The sequence below is a fragment of the Pseudorasbora parva genome, chromosome 11 (genome assembly GCF_024679245.1).
Source record: "Pseudorasbora parva isolate DD20220531a chromosome 11, ASM2467924v1, whole genome shotgun sequence".
NCBI lineage: Eukaryota > Metazoa > Chordata > Actinopteri > Cypriniformes > Gobionidae > Pseudorasbora > Pseudorasbora parva.
In genome coordinates this window covers 2,975,240-2,991,095 of record NC_090182.1, presented here as the reverse complement: position 1 = coordinate 2,991,095, position 15,856 = coordinate 2,975,240, and the positions used below count along the sequence as shown (strand labels likewise).

General features: G+C 42.5%; 1 protein-coding gene across 1 annotated transcript; it reads left to right on the top strand.

The window, feature by feature from the left end:
- Positions 1-9,683: 9,683 nt before the first annotated feature.
- Positions 9,684-15,146, top strand: LOC137092160 (nuclear factor 7, brain-like). Its single transcript, XM_067456420.1, has 6 exons — positions 9,684-10,079; positions 13,453-13,548; positions 13,661-13,891; positions 14,002-14,024; positions 14,107-14,225; positions 14,602-15,146. Exons 1-6 carry the CDS (start codon positions 9,684-9,686, stop codon positions 15,144-15,146), a joined length of 1,410 nt encoding a protein of 469 aa, XP_067312521.1.
- The last annotated feature ends 710 nt before the right edge of the window (positions 15,147-15,856 follow it).

The following is a 15,856-nucleotide window of genomic DNA, read 5'->3' as shown; positions in this document are numbered from 1 at the left end:
ACAACCACTGGTTCTGCACCATTATACCTAAACTCAATTGTTCAGACTTACACACCCTCCAGAAGCTTGCGTTCTGCGAATGAGCGGCGCCTCGTGGTTCCTTCCCAAAGAGGCATGAAATCGCTCTCACGGACATTTTCCTGGACCGTTCCCACCTGGTGGAATGACCTGCCGATCTCAATTCGTGCTGCCGAGTCTGTAGCCATTTTTAAAAAACATCTTAAGACACATCTTTTCCAATTGCACTTTTCCTATTGCACTTGACCAATACAGAATAGCACTTACTGATCATATCTACGTCTCTCATCCGGATTTGTGCCTTCAGGCGGGTATGTTACGTAGTTATCATAGCTACCAAAATCCAGTGTTCTGTATTTTGCGTACGTGAGTTTTTGCTGTCGATGGCTATTGCTGCGCGTTTAGCTAGAATGCCATACAAAACCAACCCATTGGGCCACTGAATCCGCATTAACGACAACAGTTGGGGCATCAGCCTTAGTCCTAATGGGTTGTTATCATAGCTATCCAAATCCAGTGTTCTGTATTTTCCGTACGTGAGTATTTGTTGTAGCTGGCTATTAAAAAAAAAAAAAAAAAACAGTTGTGTACTGTGCTAATTAATTGAGATTTCTTACAGCTCTTACAGGTTGTTGGCTTTGTTTGTTTCGTTGCTTCTATTGCTCTACCCTTTTTTGTAAGTCGCTTTGGATAAAAGCGTCTGCTAAATGATTAAATGTAAATGTAAATGCAGCAAGATCATCCATCTTACTCTTGTGGTGAGAAGCAGCAGCTTTCACTTCCTGAGTAAGTTCAGACACAGTTTGCCCTTGATTCTTTATTAAATCAAACAAGCTATCCCAGTTCCCTTCCACCTGAGTTGTAAATTGTTGCATTTCCCTTCCAGGAGTTGGTAAAGCATTTGGAAGATCATGTTGGTCCACTGACAAAGGAGTCTCACCTTCCGATGAGGTGCAAAGTTGCATGTTATCCACTTGTGGTGCCCAGGTGAGAGTTTGCACAGGAGTGCGGCCAACCAGAGCAGGAGTGGTCATGTGCACATGGGTTCTGAAATGAAATGGGCTGAGTGGAGTGGGAGTGGTGTAAAAGACAGGAGCACATGAAGGTGGTGGTACCAGAGGTATCCGAGGTTGCAATACAGGTGGCCATACTGGAGTTGAGATGTCTGGTGGAGGCTCAATTTCTACAAATGTAGATGGGGAAGGAGGGGTAGACGCCATATTTGTGGTGTTTGTTTGAATACAAGTGTTGTGAAAAGAAAAAAAATCAGCAAAAATAAGTGTGTGTCAGTATTTTCAGTATAAAACGAAACACTTTCTCTTCAGAAATGGTCAAGTCAGGGTTTTTCCCGTCAAACCAGTAGGTAAATAAAAAAACAAAAAAACAATATGTATTCAAAAATGTGTCTCACTCAATTACTGTTACACTTTGGAGAGAACACCATTTTACCCAAGTAATTCAGACACTTTTAACAAGTAAAGATCAATTGAGAAGAAAAAAAAAATTCAAATCACAGGTTTTCTTTCTTCTAACATTCAAGTCATTTCATTTCATGTCATTTCATTTCATTTCCCTGTTTGGGCGCCACTCTATAATGGTGGTGGCCGCCATTACCTCAATTTAATAACTTAATTCCCAAAATTTCAGGCGCCAGACAACTGCCAAAACACAATTATACTTTATATATATTTCCCCATAAAGACACAATTTCATTTCATTTTAACAGCGGAATTTATTGCTTCAAAAACTCCCAACAATAGGGATTTCAGGTAAGAAGACACAAAAACAAAGGTGACATGTCAGTTTGTAATAGTTCCATTATCAAAAAAAACATGAAAGATGAAATCGTGCAATTTATGACGACACTGGTCACAACTCCCTGAAAGTCCGCGTCGGCAGATTCATACTTCCACCTTCTTGACAAACAATTTGGCGTGAATGGAGAGTTTAGAGGGACCTCATCAGGCTCCAGGATGAAAGGGACAGCCTTTGAACTTGTCTCGTTTCCAGCCGATCATTGAAGTGCGTCGCATCAGAAGTCACAGACTCCGCGTCGTACCAGACAGCGTGCAATGAACAAGCGGCCGTTTTCTTCAACGGTAACCAAATTCTCTCTCTCTCAATCAAATTAACTCCTCGCTTATGCTGACCAACAACAACACTGACGTGTTCTTTTTTCCTAGCTCTCAGGTGAAATAGACCTTGCCTTTATATACTTCTACGCCATCCGGCGCTATATCCTTTTTTCACTCTATTTCTAAAAGAGCGTGAGGTGTTGTTACAAATGCCTCGCATTTCCTGCGGCTCGTGCAGAGCCCCTCTCCTCAACAGCGACCGTCACATCATCTGAGTGATGTGCCTCAGACGGGATCACGAGCAGCTCATGCTCTCCAGAGGCGGCTGCCTCTCAGAGCCCCTGCTTCGACGCAGACCACGAGCTTCAAGACCAGCATTGATGCGAAGCTGATCCGCGTGCTCTCAAAGGCCGTGGGAGACCTTGGGCTCGAGTGGTCCCAGCCCCAAGAGCCAGCGTGCAGCAGACTGGACGAGTGGTACCTCAAAAGCCGCCACCTCTATTCTCCTCAAAAGCCTGTGCCTTTCTTCCCTGAGGTACATGACGAGCTTGCCAAGTCATGGAAATGGCCCTACTCTGCTTGCGCGAATTCCTCCTGTTCCCCAGTGCTCTCAACCATTGACGGCACGAAGGAAAAAGGCTATGAGTCCCCCCCGCAGAGGCTGTCACCGCGCACCTCTCGTGTCTCTGCCAGGGCGCAGAACCCTTCCAAGCTCTGCCGCACCACCTCAGCTCTCGCTGGCCGAGCTAACGCCTCCGCCGGCCAGACTGCTTTGGCTCTTCATACCATGGCTGTCTTTCAAGTGTTCCAGGCCAGACTTCTCCGCTCCTTGGACGAGTCTGTCCCCGACTCTGAAAATTTGAAGGACCGCGCAAGCAGGGAAGAATATGGCGAACCTGACGGTCTTAGAGCGGCACCTTTGGCTGAACTTGTTCAAGATGAAGGACACGGATAAAGCATCCTTCCTGGACGCCTCTATCTCTACCACGGGTCTCTTCGGCCCATCTGTGGTAGGATTCGCGGAACGTTTCACTGAAGCACAAAAGGTATCGCAGGCCATGAGACACTTCTTGCCTAAGCGCTCCAGCTCTTCTTCAGGCCGTCAAGATAGGGCTCAGCCCACTAAGCTGGCTCCGCCATCTTCTCGGCCTCGCTCAGCTTCCACAAGGCGCCACCGTTCTCGCTCTACGAACCACAGCAGACAGCCCGAATGCCAGGGACCTCGACCCAAGCTTGTGTTGAACCTTGAGCCTCCGAAGCCATCCTAGCCACAGAGAGAAAGAGAAGATGGCCAGACCCCTCCTCGGCCAGACCCCTATCACTCCCTCCCGATGCGCAAGAGCACAACCTGAGCTCCCTAAGGGCAGCTCACTTGCCAGGTATTCTGAATCTGGGTCGGGATATGTTATCCAGAGGACCCATTCCCCCAGGGGAATGGTCTCTTCACCCACAAACGATTCACCTTCAGATTCACCAGCAGAAGTAGATCTCTTCGCCTCAGAAGACAATATTCACTGCCCAATATTTTTCTCCAAACGCAGGGATGCCCTGGCCCATGTCTGGCGCAGACTCGACGAAAAGTAACTGAGTACGTTCCCTATCGAGAGGTTCCTCGTACTGCGTATGGAAACACAAGATAAAACGCTGTGTTGAATGGACTGCATTTATATAGCGCTTTTATCCAAAGCGCTTTACATTTTTGCCTCACATTCACCCATTCATACACCGACGGCGACGTCAGCCATGTAAGGCGCCATCCAGCTTGTCGGGAGCAGCTGGGGTTAGGTGTCTTGCTCATGGACACTTCGACACTTGGTCAGACACGTATGTCAGGTGGAACCGGGGATTGAACCACCAACCTTCTGGTTTGTAGACAACCTACATGAACCACTGAGCCACTGCTGCCCCGTGTTTGCTAACTGACCCAGTATTCCCCTTAGAATGTGTCAAAAAACCTCTAGAGAGAGCGACATTAGGGACCATGTCTCTTCTGACATCCAGTGAATATTAGTTTTTGTTCCTCTCAATTCTGATTTCGTTTTAACTCCTATGGTGGCCGATTTAGTCCAAGATTAACACGGCAATCCCCCTCTTCACATTCGACATGGTGCCATCGAGTGTTAAAACGTGAAAGGCGAAGCTTGAATTTATGGGTATGTCCCTCTTTGGCTAATGTACTTTCAAGATGGAGGGGCAACATTAGTGTTGTAGTCAAGACCACCTAAACCGAGACCAAGACAAGACCAAGACTTTGAAGGGCCAAGACCAAGACAAGACCAAGACTTTGAAGGGCCGAGATCGAGTCAAGACCAAGACCAAGACAGGCCGAGACCGAGTCAAGACCAAGACCAGTGGAAGTCCCCACACTTATGATAAAATGTGGAATATGCATATGATTGGCACTTCTCTCGTATGTGTGGGTGTGTAAGTGTACCATGAGAGAAGTTTTGATCAAATAATCAAAAGGCATTGCAGCTTTGTGGGAATTAATCTTTTTCTTCTATATTTCTTCTAGAGATTTGTTTTGTGAAAAGCGCTCACTCCCATTTTAAAACTCAAAGTTCCCTAAAAATGCTAATCTGGATGAGGTATTAATCTCAGACACAGTCCATTATGTCTTAAATGAATGTGAATAACAGGAGGTGGAATATGTATCATACAGATATGCATTAGTATGCTGCTTAAGCAAATTATTTTATATATGTACATATTTTTCATTTACAATTTGAAAATGTTATTGTGCAGCTTTATTGTGCAACAACAAGGAAAAGAAACCCTGTACTTGCATTTTTTGATTAACTTCAGTTTGATTTAACAAATATCTCAAATGTGCAGGGTTTTTCCTGGGTCAAAAATGGTCTTTGGTGGTGGCTGATAGACCTACACACACACGCACACACACACACACACACACACACACACACACACACACACACACAATTTAAAATAAAAATGCAACGAAACAATAATTTTTTTATTATCTTATGTTATATCTCACATAAGATAATAATATTATGTATGATCTCTTATCTTGATGTTTCTTTTGTTCCAACAGGTTGAATTGTTTTGGTATATAATCATATCAATATTAGAAATAGCATTAACAGTTAACAAATAGCCACATTTTCTGCCATATACAATTTAATAAAATGATCAGTTAGCTAAAAAAACAACTTTGTTCTGTTTTCACCTCACTCCAGTCTAAACTAAATGATTGTAGACTATTTATTTTACTACACATTCAACATACATAAGCTGAAATACTGTAGATAGTTAAAACTAATAATTCTTACTCTCCACTCTTGCTAAATTGGGTAAGCGCACTTGTGTTCTCATTTCTGAGTAAATGATTAAACTGATTCGTTCAGTTCATTGTTGAACAGATCAGTTCTTATTACCGTCGTTAGAATGATTCGGTTCAAATGAGTCATTTGGTCGTGAATCGGACATTAGCAGACCCGTTGTGTGTGAATCACGGCTGTTAGAACATCGCGGAAGGTTTGTCACACAGAAAACACTTCATAACTGGATAGAAATTGTTTCCTGTTTATTTAATGTATGATTTATGTCAGCTGTTTATCTGGTCAAACGTTTTTTGAGCGCAATTCACACCGAGCGGTACTTCAAAACAGTTGTCCGAAGTCCGAACGCGCAACGTTCAACATAGATTCGGTTTTCTGAACTTTTGATTTCGATTAATATGTGAAGTATGAGAGAGAGCGTATGTGCTTATTTTGAATACAGAGAGAGTGCGCGCAGGGTGGAGTCCTCTGCTCCTTATTTGCCTTCAGCTGTGGTCTTGACCGGTCTTGAGACAAAATCCCGAGTCATCTTCACCCGAGACGAGACCGAGTAAAAATGCGGTCGATACCGAGACGAGACCAAGACCTTTAAAAAGTGGTCTCGAGACCAAGACCGATCTCGAGTACTACAACACTAGGCAACATGGCGACCGGCATTCGAACACCTCACCCGTATGTTTTTTTAATGGCATATTATAAACTTACAAGAATACTTTATTACTTGAAAGAAGTAAATATACATTAATGAGCACATATATTTTTTGAAAGAACTAAGCTTTCAGGCTACAACATACTCCACAAGAACAGCAAAAAAAGTTCTCACTCCCAGGACATTTAAAGTGGACGGGGTTAATGCCGAGAAACACAGACGATCGGCACATTCTTTTCTCGTAAATTATGGAACGAACTTTGTTCTTGTTCTCGCCACCTCAAGAAAACGAACTAATTTCTTTGTTCTTGCAGAGTATTTCAAGGGTTAACAAGGGAATGAGACAAACAGCTGAATATAATCATAATGAGTCCAGGCAGTGGGTTATGGGTAATGTAGTCCATGATAAGACACGAGTCAGGAGGAGAGCCCCCTAGTGGATATCATGAGCACTACAGCTGGAGTTGCTAATGTACAATTTTATGTAACTGACTTAAAGTTATGAACAGTCTTAAAGGAAAAAAGATGACTAACTTGTAAGACTAGTTTTAGTGGTTTATGTAACCCCAGAAACTCCCTCTTACAAAACCTATCAGGAAGTGACTGGTCTTATTATTTCTCCCTTTAATTTTTACTGAAAACTAAAACGAGTCAGTGAATAACAGAGAAGGACACATTTTATTAGGATTTTTGTGTATTTCTGAATTAGATTTTTATTGTAATTGTTAACTTTTCAAAGCAAAGTTTAGAAATTTAAAGTAAATTGTAGATTAACCTTTACAAGACGAGGAAATGGATTCACAATCTGTTGAAGATCCTATTTGTGTCACACCACGGTCTGTCCAGCAGATTGAAACTGAGAGCACAAGACCTTCCACATCTTCCTAGTTCACTGTTCATTATCAGTTCAATGAAATCACCTGTGCCTAGCTTGTTAGAGGGTTAACAATTGTATATTTAAAGACTTGCATTTGCTTGTACCTTTGCTCAGTCTTGAAGTTCTCTTGTCTAGCCTATGCCTTTGTGTTTACTCATTCAGACTACCCCTAAAGACTTTGCTTAGACCCTTTTGACCAACGTCTCTGGTAATCTTTGTTTTATGTTTTTGGACTCTGTTACCTGCAAAATCCAGTGTGGATTTGGGCCTTCCTCTACTTAGCTCTGAGGCTGGATCCTTTGTGTTGTCTCAAGAATACTAAGTAAAGACTTGTTCTATTTACTTTTATAACTGCGTCCAGTTATTATCTGCCAAACAGATCCTCACCACCCAATAGCGCAGTGGTTAGATCCTTGGGTTTCCAGCAACACAGTCTGGGTTCGAATCCGGACCTGACAGCAAGACTGAGCCAAACAGTGGGCGGCAGTGGCTCAGTGGTTCATGTAGGTTGTCTACAAACCGAAAGGTTGGTGGTTCAATCCCCGGTTCCACCTGACCAAGTGTCGAAGTGTCCATGAGCAAGACACCTAACCCCAGCTGCTCCCGACGAGCTGGATGGCGCCTTACATGGCTGACATCGCCGTCGGTGTATGAATGGGTGAATGTGAGGCAAAAATGTAAAGCGCTTTGGATAAAAGCGCTATATAAATGCAGTCCATTTCCATTTACCAAACAAGATATGGACCTGGCAGATACTGAACAGATTCATGGAGTCATTAGCAAACAGGGAGTTTTGCTTGGAACACATGAGACACAGCTCCAGAGATTGACAGAGGCTGTGAACCAGATTGGGGAGTCACTGCAACAACTACAGGTACACTTTCCTCGAGAACCTGTGGTACTACCAGCACCAGAGACCCCACCATTAACTGCCCCAATGCCCCAAGGACCAAAGATTCCAACCCCTCAGCACTACGATGGGAGGCCTGGTGCCTGCAAGGGTTTCCTTACTCAAGTGTCACTCATCTTCAAACTCCAACCAGCCATGTTTGCTTCTGAGAGGGCTAAGATTGCATACATTATCTCCTTGTTGTGTGATCGTGCACTGGATTGGGCCTCAAATCTCTGGAGACAGCAGTCCCCCATCTGCTCTGATCTAAAAGTGTTCACAGATACTATTCAACAAGTATTTGACCATCCAGTCAGTGGCCGTGAGGCAGCCCGGAGACTGTTAGAGCTACATCAGGGGCATCAACCCCACCCTTAAGCTTGGAACATACCTTGCAAGAACAAAGAAATTTGTTCGTTTTCTCAAGGTGGCAAGAACAAGAACAAAGTTCGTTCTGGCCAGTACAGTCACGAGAAAAGTAGGTGCCGATCATCTGCGTTTCTCCACTTTAACCACGCCCACTTTAAATGTCTGACCAATCACACAATAGTTCGGACACCAGCAAGAAAAAGGTTCTGCTCAGACGATGTGTCGAGAACAAGCTGCGAAAACTCCCAAACCATGACGTCCTTTTGTTCTTGCAGCTCTGGGAGAGAGAACTTTTTTCTCTGTTCTTGCGAAGTATGTTGCAGCCTTTACTCTTAGCTTAAGACTTCTCTCTATTCTTTAGTAAAAGTTGCTCTCATCAGCTTTGTGAATGGGTTTTAAGAGAAATCGTAAATAAGAACTTTTATTGCCATTTAGGAGAACTCTTAGTGGTAAGATCAAATGTTTTGTGAATACGGCCCCTGGTCTTCAGAGGAGCAATAGAGTCTAAGATATTGGAGCACGCAGAGGTTAAAGAAGAGAGTAGCTCTTCCACACACAAGTGCGAAGGTGAACTTTCATAACACAAGTTAGAAGAGGCGAGCTCATTAAACACAACAATCCTCAATAGTGTCAGAGTTCACAGCACGACACCTGTGAGTGGACACACATGATTTCTCCACAGGGTATGAAAGAGAAATGTTGAAAGCATAGGCAGAGTTAAGACTACAACATACTCCACAAGAACAGAGAAAAACAGTTCTCGCTCCCAGAGCTGCGAGAACAAAACGACGTCATGGTTTGGGAGTTTTCTCAACTTGTTCTCGACACATCGTCTGAGCAGAAGCCTTTTCTTGCAGGCGTCCAAGAACTATTGTGTGATTGGTCAGACATTTAAAGCGGTCGGGGTTATTGCGGAGAAGTGCAGATGATCGGCACCTTCTTTTCTCGTAAATTATGGAACAAACCATGTTCTTGTTCTCGCCACCTCGAGAAAACGAACAAATTTCTTTGTTGTTGCTGAGTATGTTCCAAGCTTTAACAAGGGAATGTGACAGACAGCTGAATATAATCAAAATGAGTCCAGGCAGTGGGTCATGGGTAATGTAGTCCCTGATAAGACCCAAGAGTCAGGAGGAGAGCCCCCTAGTGGAGATCATGAGCACTACAGCTGGAGTTGCCAATGTACAATTTTATGTAACTGACTTAAAGTTAAGAACAGTCTTAAAGAACAAAAGATGTCTAACTTGTAAGACTAGTTTTAGTGGTTTATGTAACCCCAGAAACTCCCTCTTACAAAACCTATCAGGAAGTGACTGGTCTTATTATTTCTCCCTTTCATTTTTACTGAAAACTAAAACGAGTAGGTGAAGAACAGAGGACACATTTTATTAGGATTGTTGTGTATCTCTGAATTAGATTTTGATTGTAATTGTTAACTTTTCAAAGCAAAGTTTAGAAATTTAAAGTAAATTGTAGATTATTGGATATTTTACAAGACGAGGAAATGGATTCAAAATCTGCTGAAGATCCTACTTGTCCTATTTGCTGTGAAATCTTCAAGGTTCCTGTTTTTCTGTCCTGTAGTCACAGTATTTGTAAAGAGTGTCTGCAACAGTTCTGGAAAACTCAGGAAACTCAGAAGTGTCCCGTCTGCAGGAGAAGATCCTCAAGAGGTGATCCTCCAGTTAATCTAGAGTTAAAAAACTTGTGTGAATCATTGATAAAGGAGAGAAATGAGAGGCGTTCATCAAAGTCTGAGGAGATCTGCAGTTTACACAGTGAGAAACTCAAACTCTTCTGTCTGGAGGACAAACAGCCTGTGTGTTTAGTGTGCAGAGACTCAGAGAAACACGCCAAACACACATTCAGACCCATCAGTGAAGTGGTTTCATCTTACAAGGTAAGACAAATGTCCCTCATTTCATGCTAAATACAGTGATAAACACACAGTACTATTTGTGTGTAGAATACATTAGTAGCCTATTTACTTTTGCTCAGACTAAATCTCCACGACTTACTACTGTAGGAATTGATTCGAATCAAATAACTCAAAAGGGGTATTGAATTACAGTGAAAGGAAACCGACCTTATATAAACAATAATTCAAAATTAATATTTACTGCTCTGTCAACTATTCGTCCGCCGATATGTTGAATTTACCGTATTTTATCAATTTCGACTCATGATACTACCCGTGGCCAACGGCAATAATATCATTAACTTTTACGTTCACTGTTTGTGAGCTTAGGTAACAAGGGTCATACAGTTTGAGGCAGTAACTTACGGACACAAAGCACAAGAGACCTGTATAGATGAAAACTGAAAACAAGATTTATTTATCTAGTCTAATACACACAACACTAAACTACTGACACACACAAGAATATACTTTCATACTGAAAAGAGATATGGCATGTTATACACTTTCCCAGCCGTCACCTGCGAGAATCAACAATCTAGCAACTTAATCGTAGTTTGTCTGCTAGACAGAGTTTCACCAGCTCAACCACAATGAAGTATTGTACTTGCGTTTGCTTGTTCCTGGGGTGCGTTCTTCCTCTGGATGAGGTTGCTGCGGTGTTGATTGGTTGACCAGCCGATGACGTTGTTTGCGAGGGAAGGCGTTTGAGTTCATTCAGTGGATGAGTGGCTTCGCCTGATGAAGCCACACGTGCCGTTTCCTGGTCACTGGAACGAGCGTCAGCGTTGCTATGCGACGGGCTTTCTCTGCGTCCCAGGGAGCACCGGCTGGGTGCGTTTCCGGGAGGAAGTTTCGTCAGCGAGGTTTACTACAGAGTGGAATGAAGTTTCTGGAAGAACTCTTGGTAGCTCTGAGTGTGGCGGCCCATGTAGGCAGATAGGTGACAAGGCCAGCGCGGGTTAGAGCAGCCTGGGTTGCTGCAAGGCACGCGGTAAACTTGTTGAACAACAAGTTGAAGACAAGAAGCAAAGCATTCATGATTGATCCTTGGTTTTAAACATGTCTTGGAGTCCATCCCCGAAAGTTTCTCAGGCCAATCGGACATTGTGGTGGGCGTTTCTCCCGCCCCTGTCTCCTGTTCGTACATATCATTATAATGTGACGTCATCTCAAACACGTGTTGATATTCTTCATGAGTTTGTTTAAATGTTTTAAGGATCTAACTTCCATAGCGTAACTCTAGTACATTTTACTCATGTTTACCTTGCATCATGAGGATGGAAATCTTTTATCCGTTACACCGATATCAAATAGCATATATTTCTCATGGCTGGGGTAGGAGATACTAAATATTTATATGTGGTAAACGTTGGTCATTTAGCCAAACAACACAGGTTATAGGAGAATACACATCATACTTTGGTATACATTTGTGGCCTAATATGGTCGTTCCTTGTTACGACCCGGACGAAGACAAACATGCCCGAATAGGTATACCCAACGGTTTGACGATATAAAACACACAGGCTATGTACACATACATAATACATATAGTGTATGACGAATTTCGATTGGGAATTACTTCATGTTATTGAATCTCAGGGTTTTAGTCTTTGTGTCTGATTGGTACGAGATCTTCGTGTGAGTTTCTAAAAGGGTCTCTGGAATGTGCTGTTAGAGAAAGGAGGGATGTCTGTATCATGTCTAGAGTGATTTTGGGTCTCAGAAAAGCTTTTAGCGGGTCTCTGTGGTGGCAAGACCCTGAATTTATGTCTGAGGTTTCAGGGGGGGGGGGGGGGGGGTTTAGTTCTGCTAGATGATAATCCCTGGAACAAAGGGGAAAAACAAGTCACATGATCACTGTTGTTGTATTGGTTTGAGATAAAGCAGATTGGTGGTGATAAAAGGTGTTGTTTCCCTCCAAATGCAAATTATTAATTTTTATGGTTTGCTAATGGTGGAGTAGGATAAGCCCTTGGGAGGTCTGGAATGTGATGCCTGGTTTTGGAACAAGGCCTGTTTCATAGGGGATCCTACACTACTGATATAAAATTCTCCACTAAGCTTCGACTGCTCTGATGTTCGGCACAAAACATGTTTGGAAAAATATAGATATGTTATGGGTTATTAATATTTTTTTCAATAACAATATATGATTTATTACAAGACACACCAAAAGTGTTTGATACTAACATGCACTATATTGCCAAAAGTATTGGGACGCCCCTCCAGAGTCAACAGCTCCAGACCTCCAGACTTCTGTGGCCTTCAGATGAGCTCAAGAACAGCGTAAAGAGCTTCATGGAATGGGTTTCCATGGCCGAGCAGCTCATCCAAGTCTTACATCACCAAGACCAATGCAAAGCGTAGTATGCAGTGAAGTAAAGCAGCCGCCACTGGACTCTAGAGAAGTGAGACGTGTTCTCTGAGCGACCAATCACGCTTCAGTCTGACAATCCCATGGACGAGTCTGGGTTTGGTGATCGCCAGGAGAACAGGACTCGCCTGACTGCATTGTGTCAAGTGTTAAGTTTGGTGGAGGGGGGTTATGGTGTGGGGTTGTTTTTCAGGGGTTGGGCTTGGCCTCTTAGTTCCAGTGAAAGGAATTCTTAATGCTTCAGCATATCAAGACAATTTCATGCCTGAATTTGTGGGAAGAGTTTGGGGACGGCCCCTTCCTGTCCCAGCATGACTGCGCTCCAGTGCACAAAGCGTCGCTCCATAAAGACATGGATGAGGAGTTTGGTGTGGAGGAACTTGACTGGCCTGCACAGAGTCCTGAGCTCAACCCGATAGAACAGCTTTGGGATGAATTAGAGCGGAGACTGAGAGCCAGGCCTTCTCATCCAACATCAGTGCCTGACCTCACAAATGAGCTTCTAGAAGAATGGTCAAAAATCCCCATAAACACACTCCTAAACCTTGAGGAAAGCCTTCCCAGAAGAGCTGAAGCTGTTAGAGCAGCAAAGGGTGGGCCGACTCCATATTAAACCCTACGGATTAACAATGGGATGGCATTAAAGTTCATGTGCAAGTAAAAGCAGGCGTCACTAAATTTTTGGCAATATAGTGTACTTTCAGTTCCTGTATTTGCATTTGTACAACCACAAGCATGGATATAATAATTAAGAATTGGCCATTGCAAAAAAACACATTTGTTTGGTGATTTCTGGATGTTCATCATTTGAAATAAAAATATATATATATGTCCTGCCATTTTCAGGCACAAATGCTTCTGAGATTAACACATTCAGCATAAAAATATTAATATAACAATAAAAACATTCAAACACACAATGTTTAAACCTCTTAAAGCTTCATCAGTTTCACAGATTTTCATCTTAACCTGTAGGAGGAATTTAATACAGCGCTGACGTCCTTACAAAACAAGCTCAAACATGGAAAAGAAATGAAAGGAGAGTGTGATGAAACAATCCAACACATCGAGGTGAGGATGTGTAAAGAGTTAAACACTCAACATTCACACACACAGTTTATTATTGACATTAGTGGAGTGTGTTCACACAGAGCTGACTGAAGTGAATGTGATGTGATTTCAGTCTCAAGCTGAGCACACAGAGCGTCAGATTAAAGAAGAGTTTGAGAAGCTTCATCAGTTTCTCAGAGACGAAGAAGAAGCTACAATCACTGCACTGAGGGAGGAAGAGGAGCAGAAGAAGCAGAGGATGAAGGAGAAGCTGGAGGAGATGAACACACACATCTCAGCTCTTTCACACACAATCAGAGACATGGAGGAGATGATGAAAGCCAATGACGTCTCGTTTCTAAAGGTGACCAATCAATCTGGCTTCATTCTTTGAGCATAAAACAACTTGAGACTCACTGACAGTGAGAGTGTTTGATAAGATATTAACATGTTTTCAAACTCTATATTTTCCAGAACTTTAACGCCTCAATGGAAAGGTGAGTGAGCTGCTCGTATCTCTTCTCTCAGTGGATCTGAACTCAAATTCACTGCAGTTCTGACTCCTGAATGTTCCTCCAGAGTCCAGATCCCACAGCCGGATCCACGGATGAGTTCTGGAGCTTTGATTGATGTGTCCCGTTATCTGGGTAACCTGCGGTCCAGAGTCTGGAAGAAGATGCTGGAAACTGTCCAACACAGTGAGTCTCAGCAGATCTGACACCAGCGCAAAACATCCTTCAGATAGAAACACACACAACATTAACATCTGATAGAAATATATTTAATAATCACTTGAGTTTCTGAGTGAATCTGAACTGTATTTCAGAAGATCATCAGATCATACAGTGAACTCATAATGACTACAGAAGTCTGTTCCTCAAGGTCTCTGCTTATGTATTAGGATACAATAGTGTTTATTGAATATGATATTAAACCTGAAGCCTCAATCCATTCTGACAGAAACTGACAGACCATTGTCATGATAGCAGGATTTATAGAAAGTCTTTATATGTGTTTAATATTTACATTTCTGATCATATTTCATCCTGTAATCTGATGTTCTTCTCTTTGCAGCTCCGTTGACTCTTGATCCAAACACAGCAGGTCCTCGTCTCACACTCTCGTCTGATCTGACCAGTGTGTCGCTCAGTGATGGAGATAAAACACTTCCTGATAATCCAGAGAGGTTTGACTGGTGTCTGTGTGTCCTGGGATCTGAGGGCTTTAACTCAGGAACACACTGCTGGGATGTGGAGGTTGGTGACAGTACAGGCTGGGGTCTTGGAATAACCACAGCATCAAACCAGAGGAAGGGACTGGGTTTCTTCAAGTCTAATGTCTGGCGTGTGTGGTACAGGAACAGCAAATACAGCTCTCAATCCCCAGATCAACCCGGCACTGCCTTTCCTGTTAAAGTGAAGCTTCAGCGTGTGAGAGTTCAGCTGGACTATGACAGAGGAACAGTGTCATTCTCTGATCCTGTAACTAACACACATTTACTCACATTCAGGACGTCCTTCACTGAGACTGTCTTTCCATTCTTACGTAATGGCTGCACAACTTCCCCTCTGAGGATCTTACCAGTTAAACTGATTATTACAGCAGAAAATCACAGTTAAATCTGATTCTGCTTCCAGATCAATGGGTTATTGACGTGATATGATAAAAATAATTCACTGAAATAATGTTGAATTACCAACCTATTGAAATGCTAATATCTGTTATGTACCTTTGATATACACTGACAACCAATCACAGTGGAGATTAGAGTCACATGATAAACAAAGCTTTGAGGACAAAATTAATGAACAGAAGGTGTCATTCACACAAACACTAAACACCATCACGGTAGCACACAACATTTTACAAATAAAATAATCATTAACAACATTAAATTTAACATAAAACCCTAATGTCCGTAACTGGTTAGAAAACAAAAAGAAACAGTTATTTCAATGAAAATATATCAAATGTCAAGTGTCACGCAGGGAATTCTGGGAATATCAGTTTACGTTTTTTCACTGTAAATTACACAATGGTCTCCAATTGAAATTTTCTGATCACATCTACATTTTTCAGGCAGCCAAATTGAATTTCTGTGAATTAAATTGCATCAATTCACAGAATTTCAATTCGGCCAACTGAAAACTTTAGATGTGATCAATCTCTAGAAAATTTCAATTAGAGACTTTTTTTTTTTTTTTTGCAACTACTTGAACACCCGCAGGAAAGACTTTGAAACAAGCCAGCTGCTCAGCAAGAGAGAAGATGAACAATCCCTGTGTGCTCAACTCCAGAAGAAGATCAAGGAGATTCAGGCATTTTGAGT

Coding starts and splice junctions, on each gene's coding strand:
- LOC137092160 (XM_067456420.1), top strand. CDS start 9,684: ATGGATTCAAAATCTGCTGAAGATCCTACTTGTCCTATTTGCTGTGAA. Junction 13,892..14,001: donor ATGACGTCTCGTTTCTAAAG/GTGACCAATCAA, acceptor TATATTTTCCAG/AACTTTAACGCCTCAATGGA. Junction 14,025..14,106: donor TTTAACGCCTCAATGGAAAG/GTGAGTGAGCTG, acceptor ATGTTCCTCCAG/AGTCCAGATCCCACAGCCGG.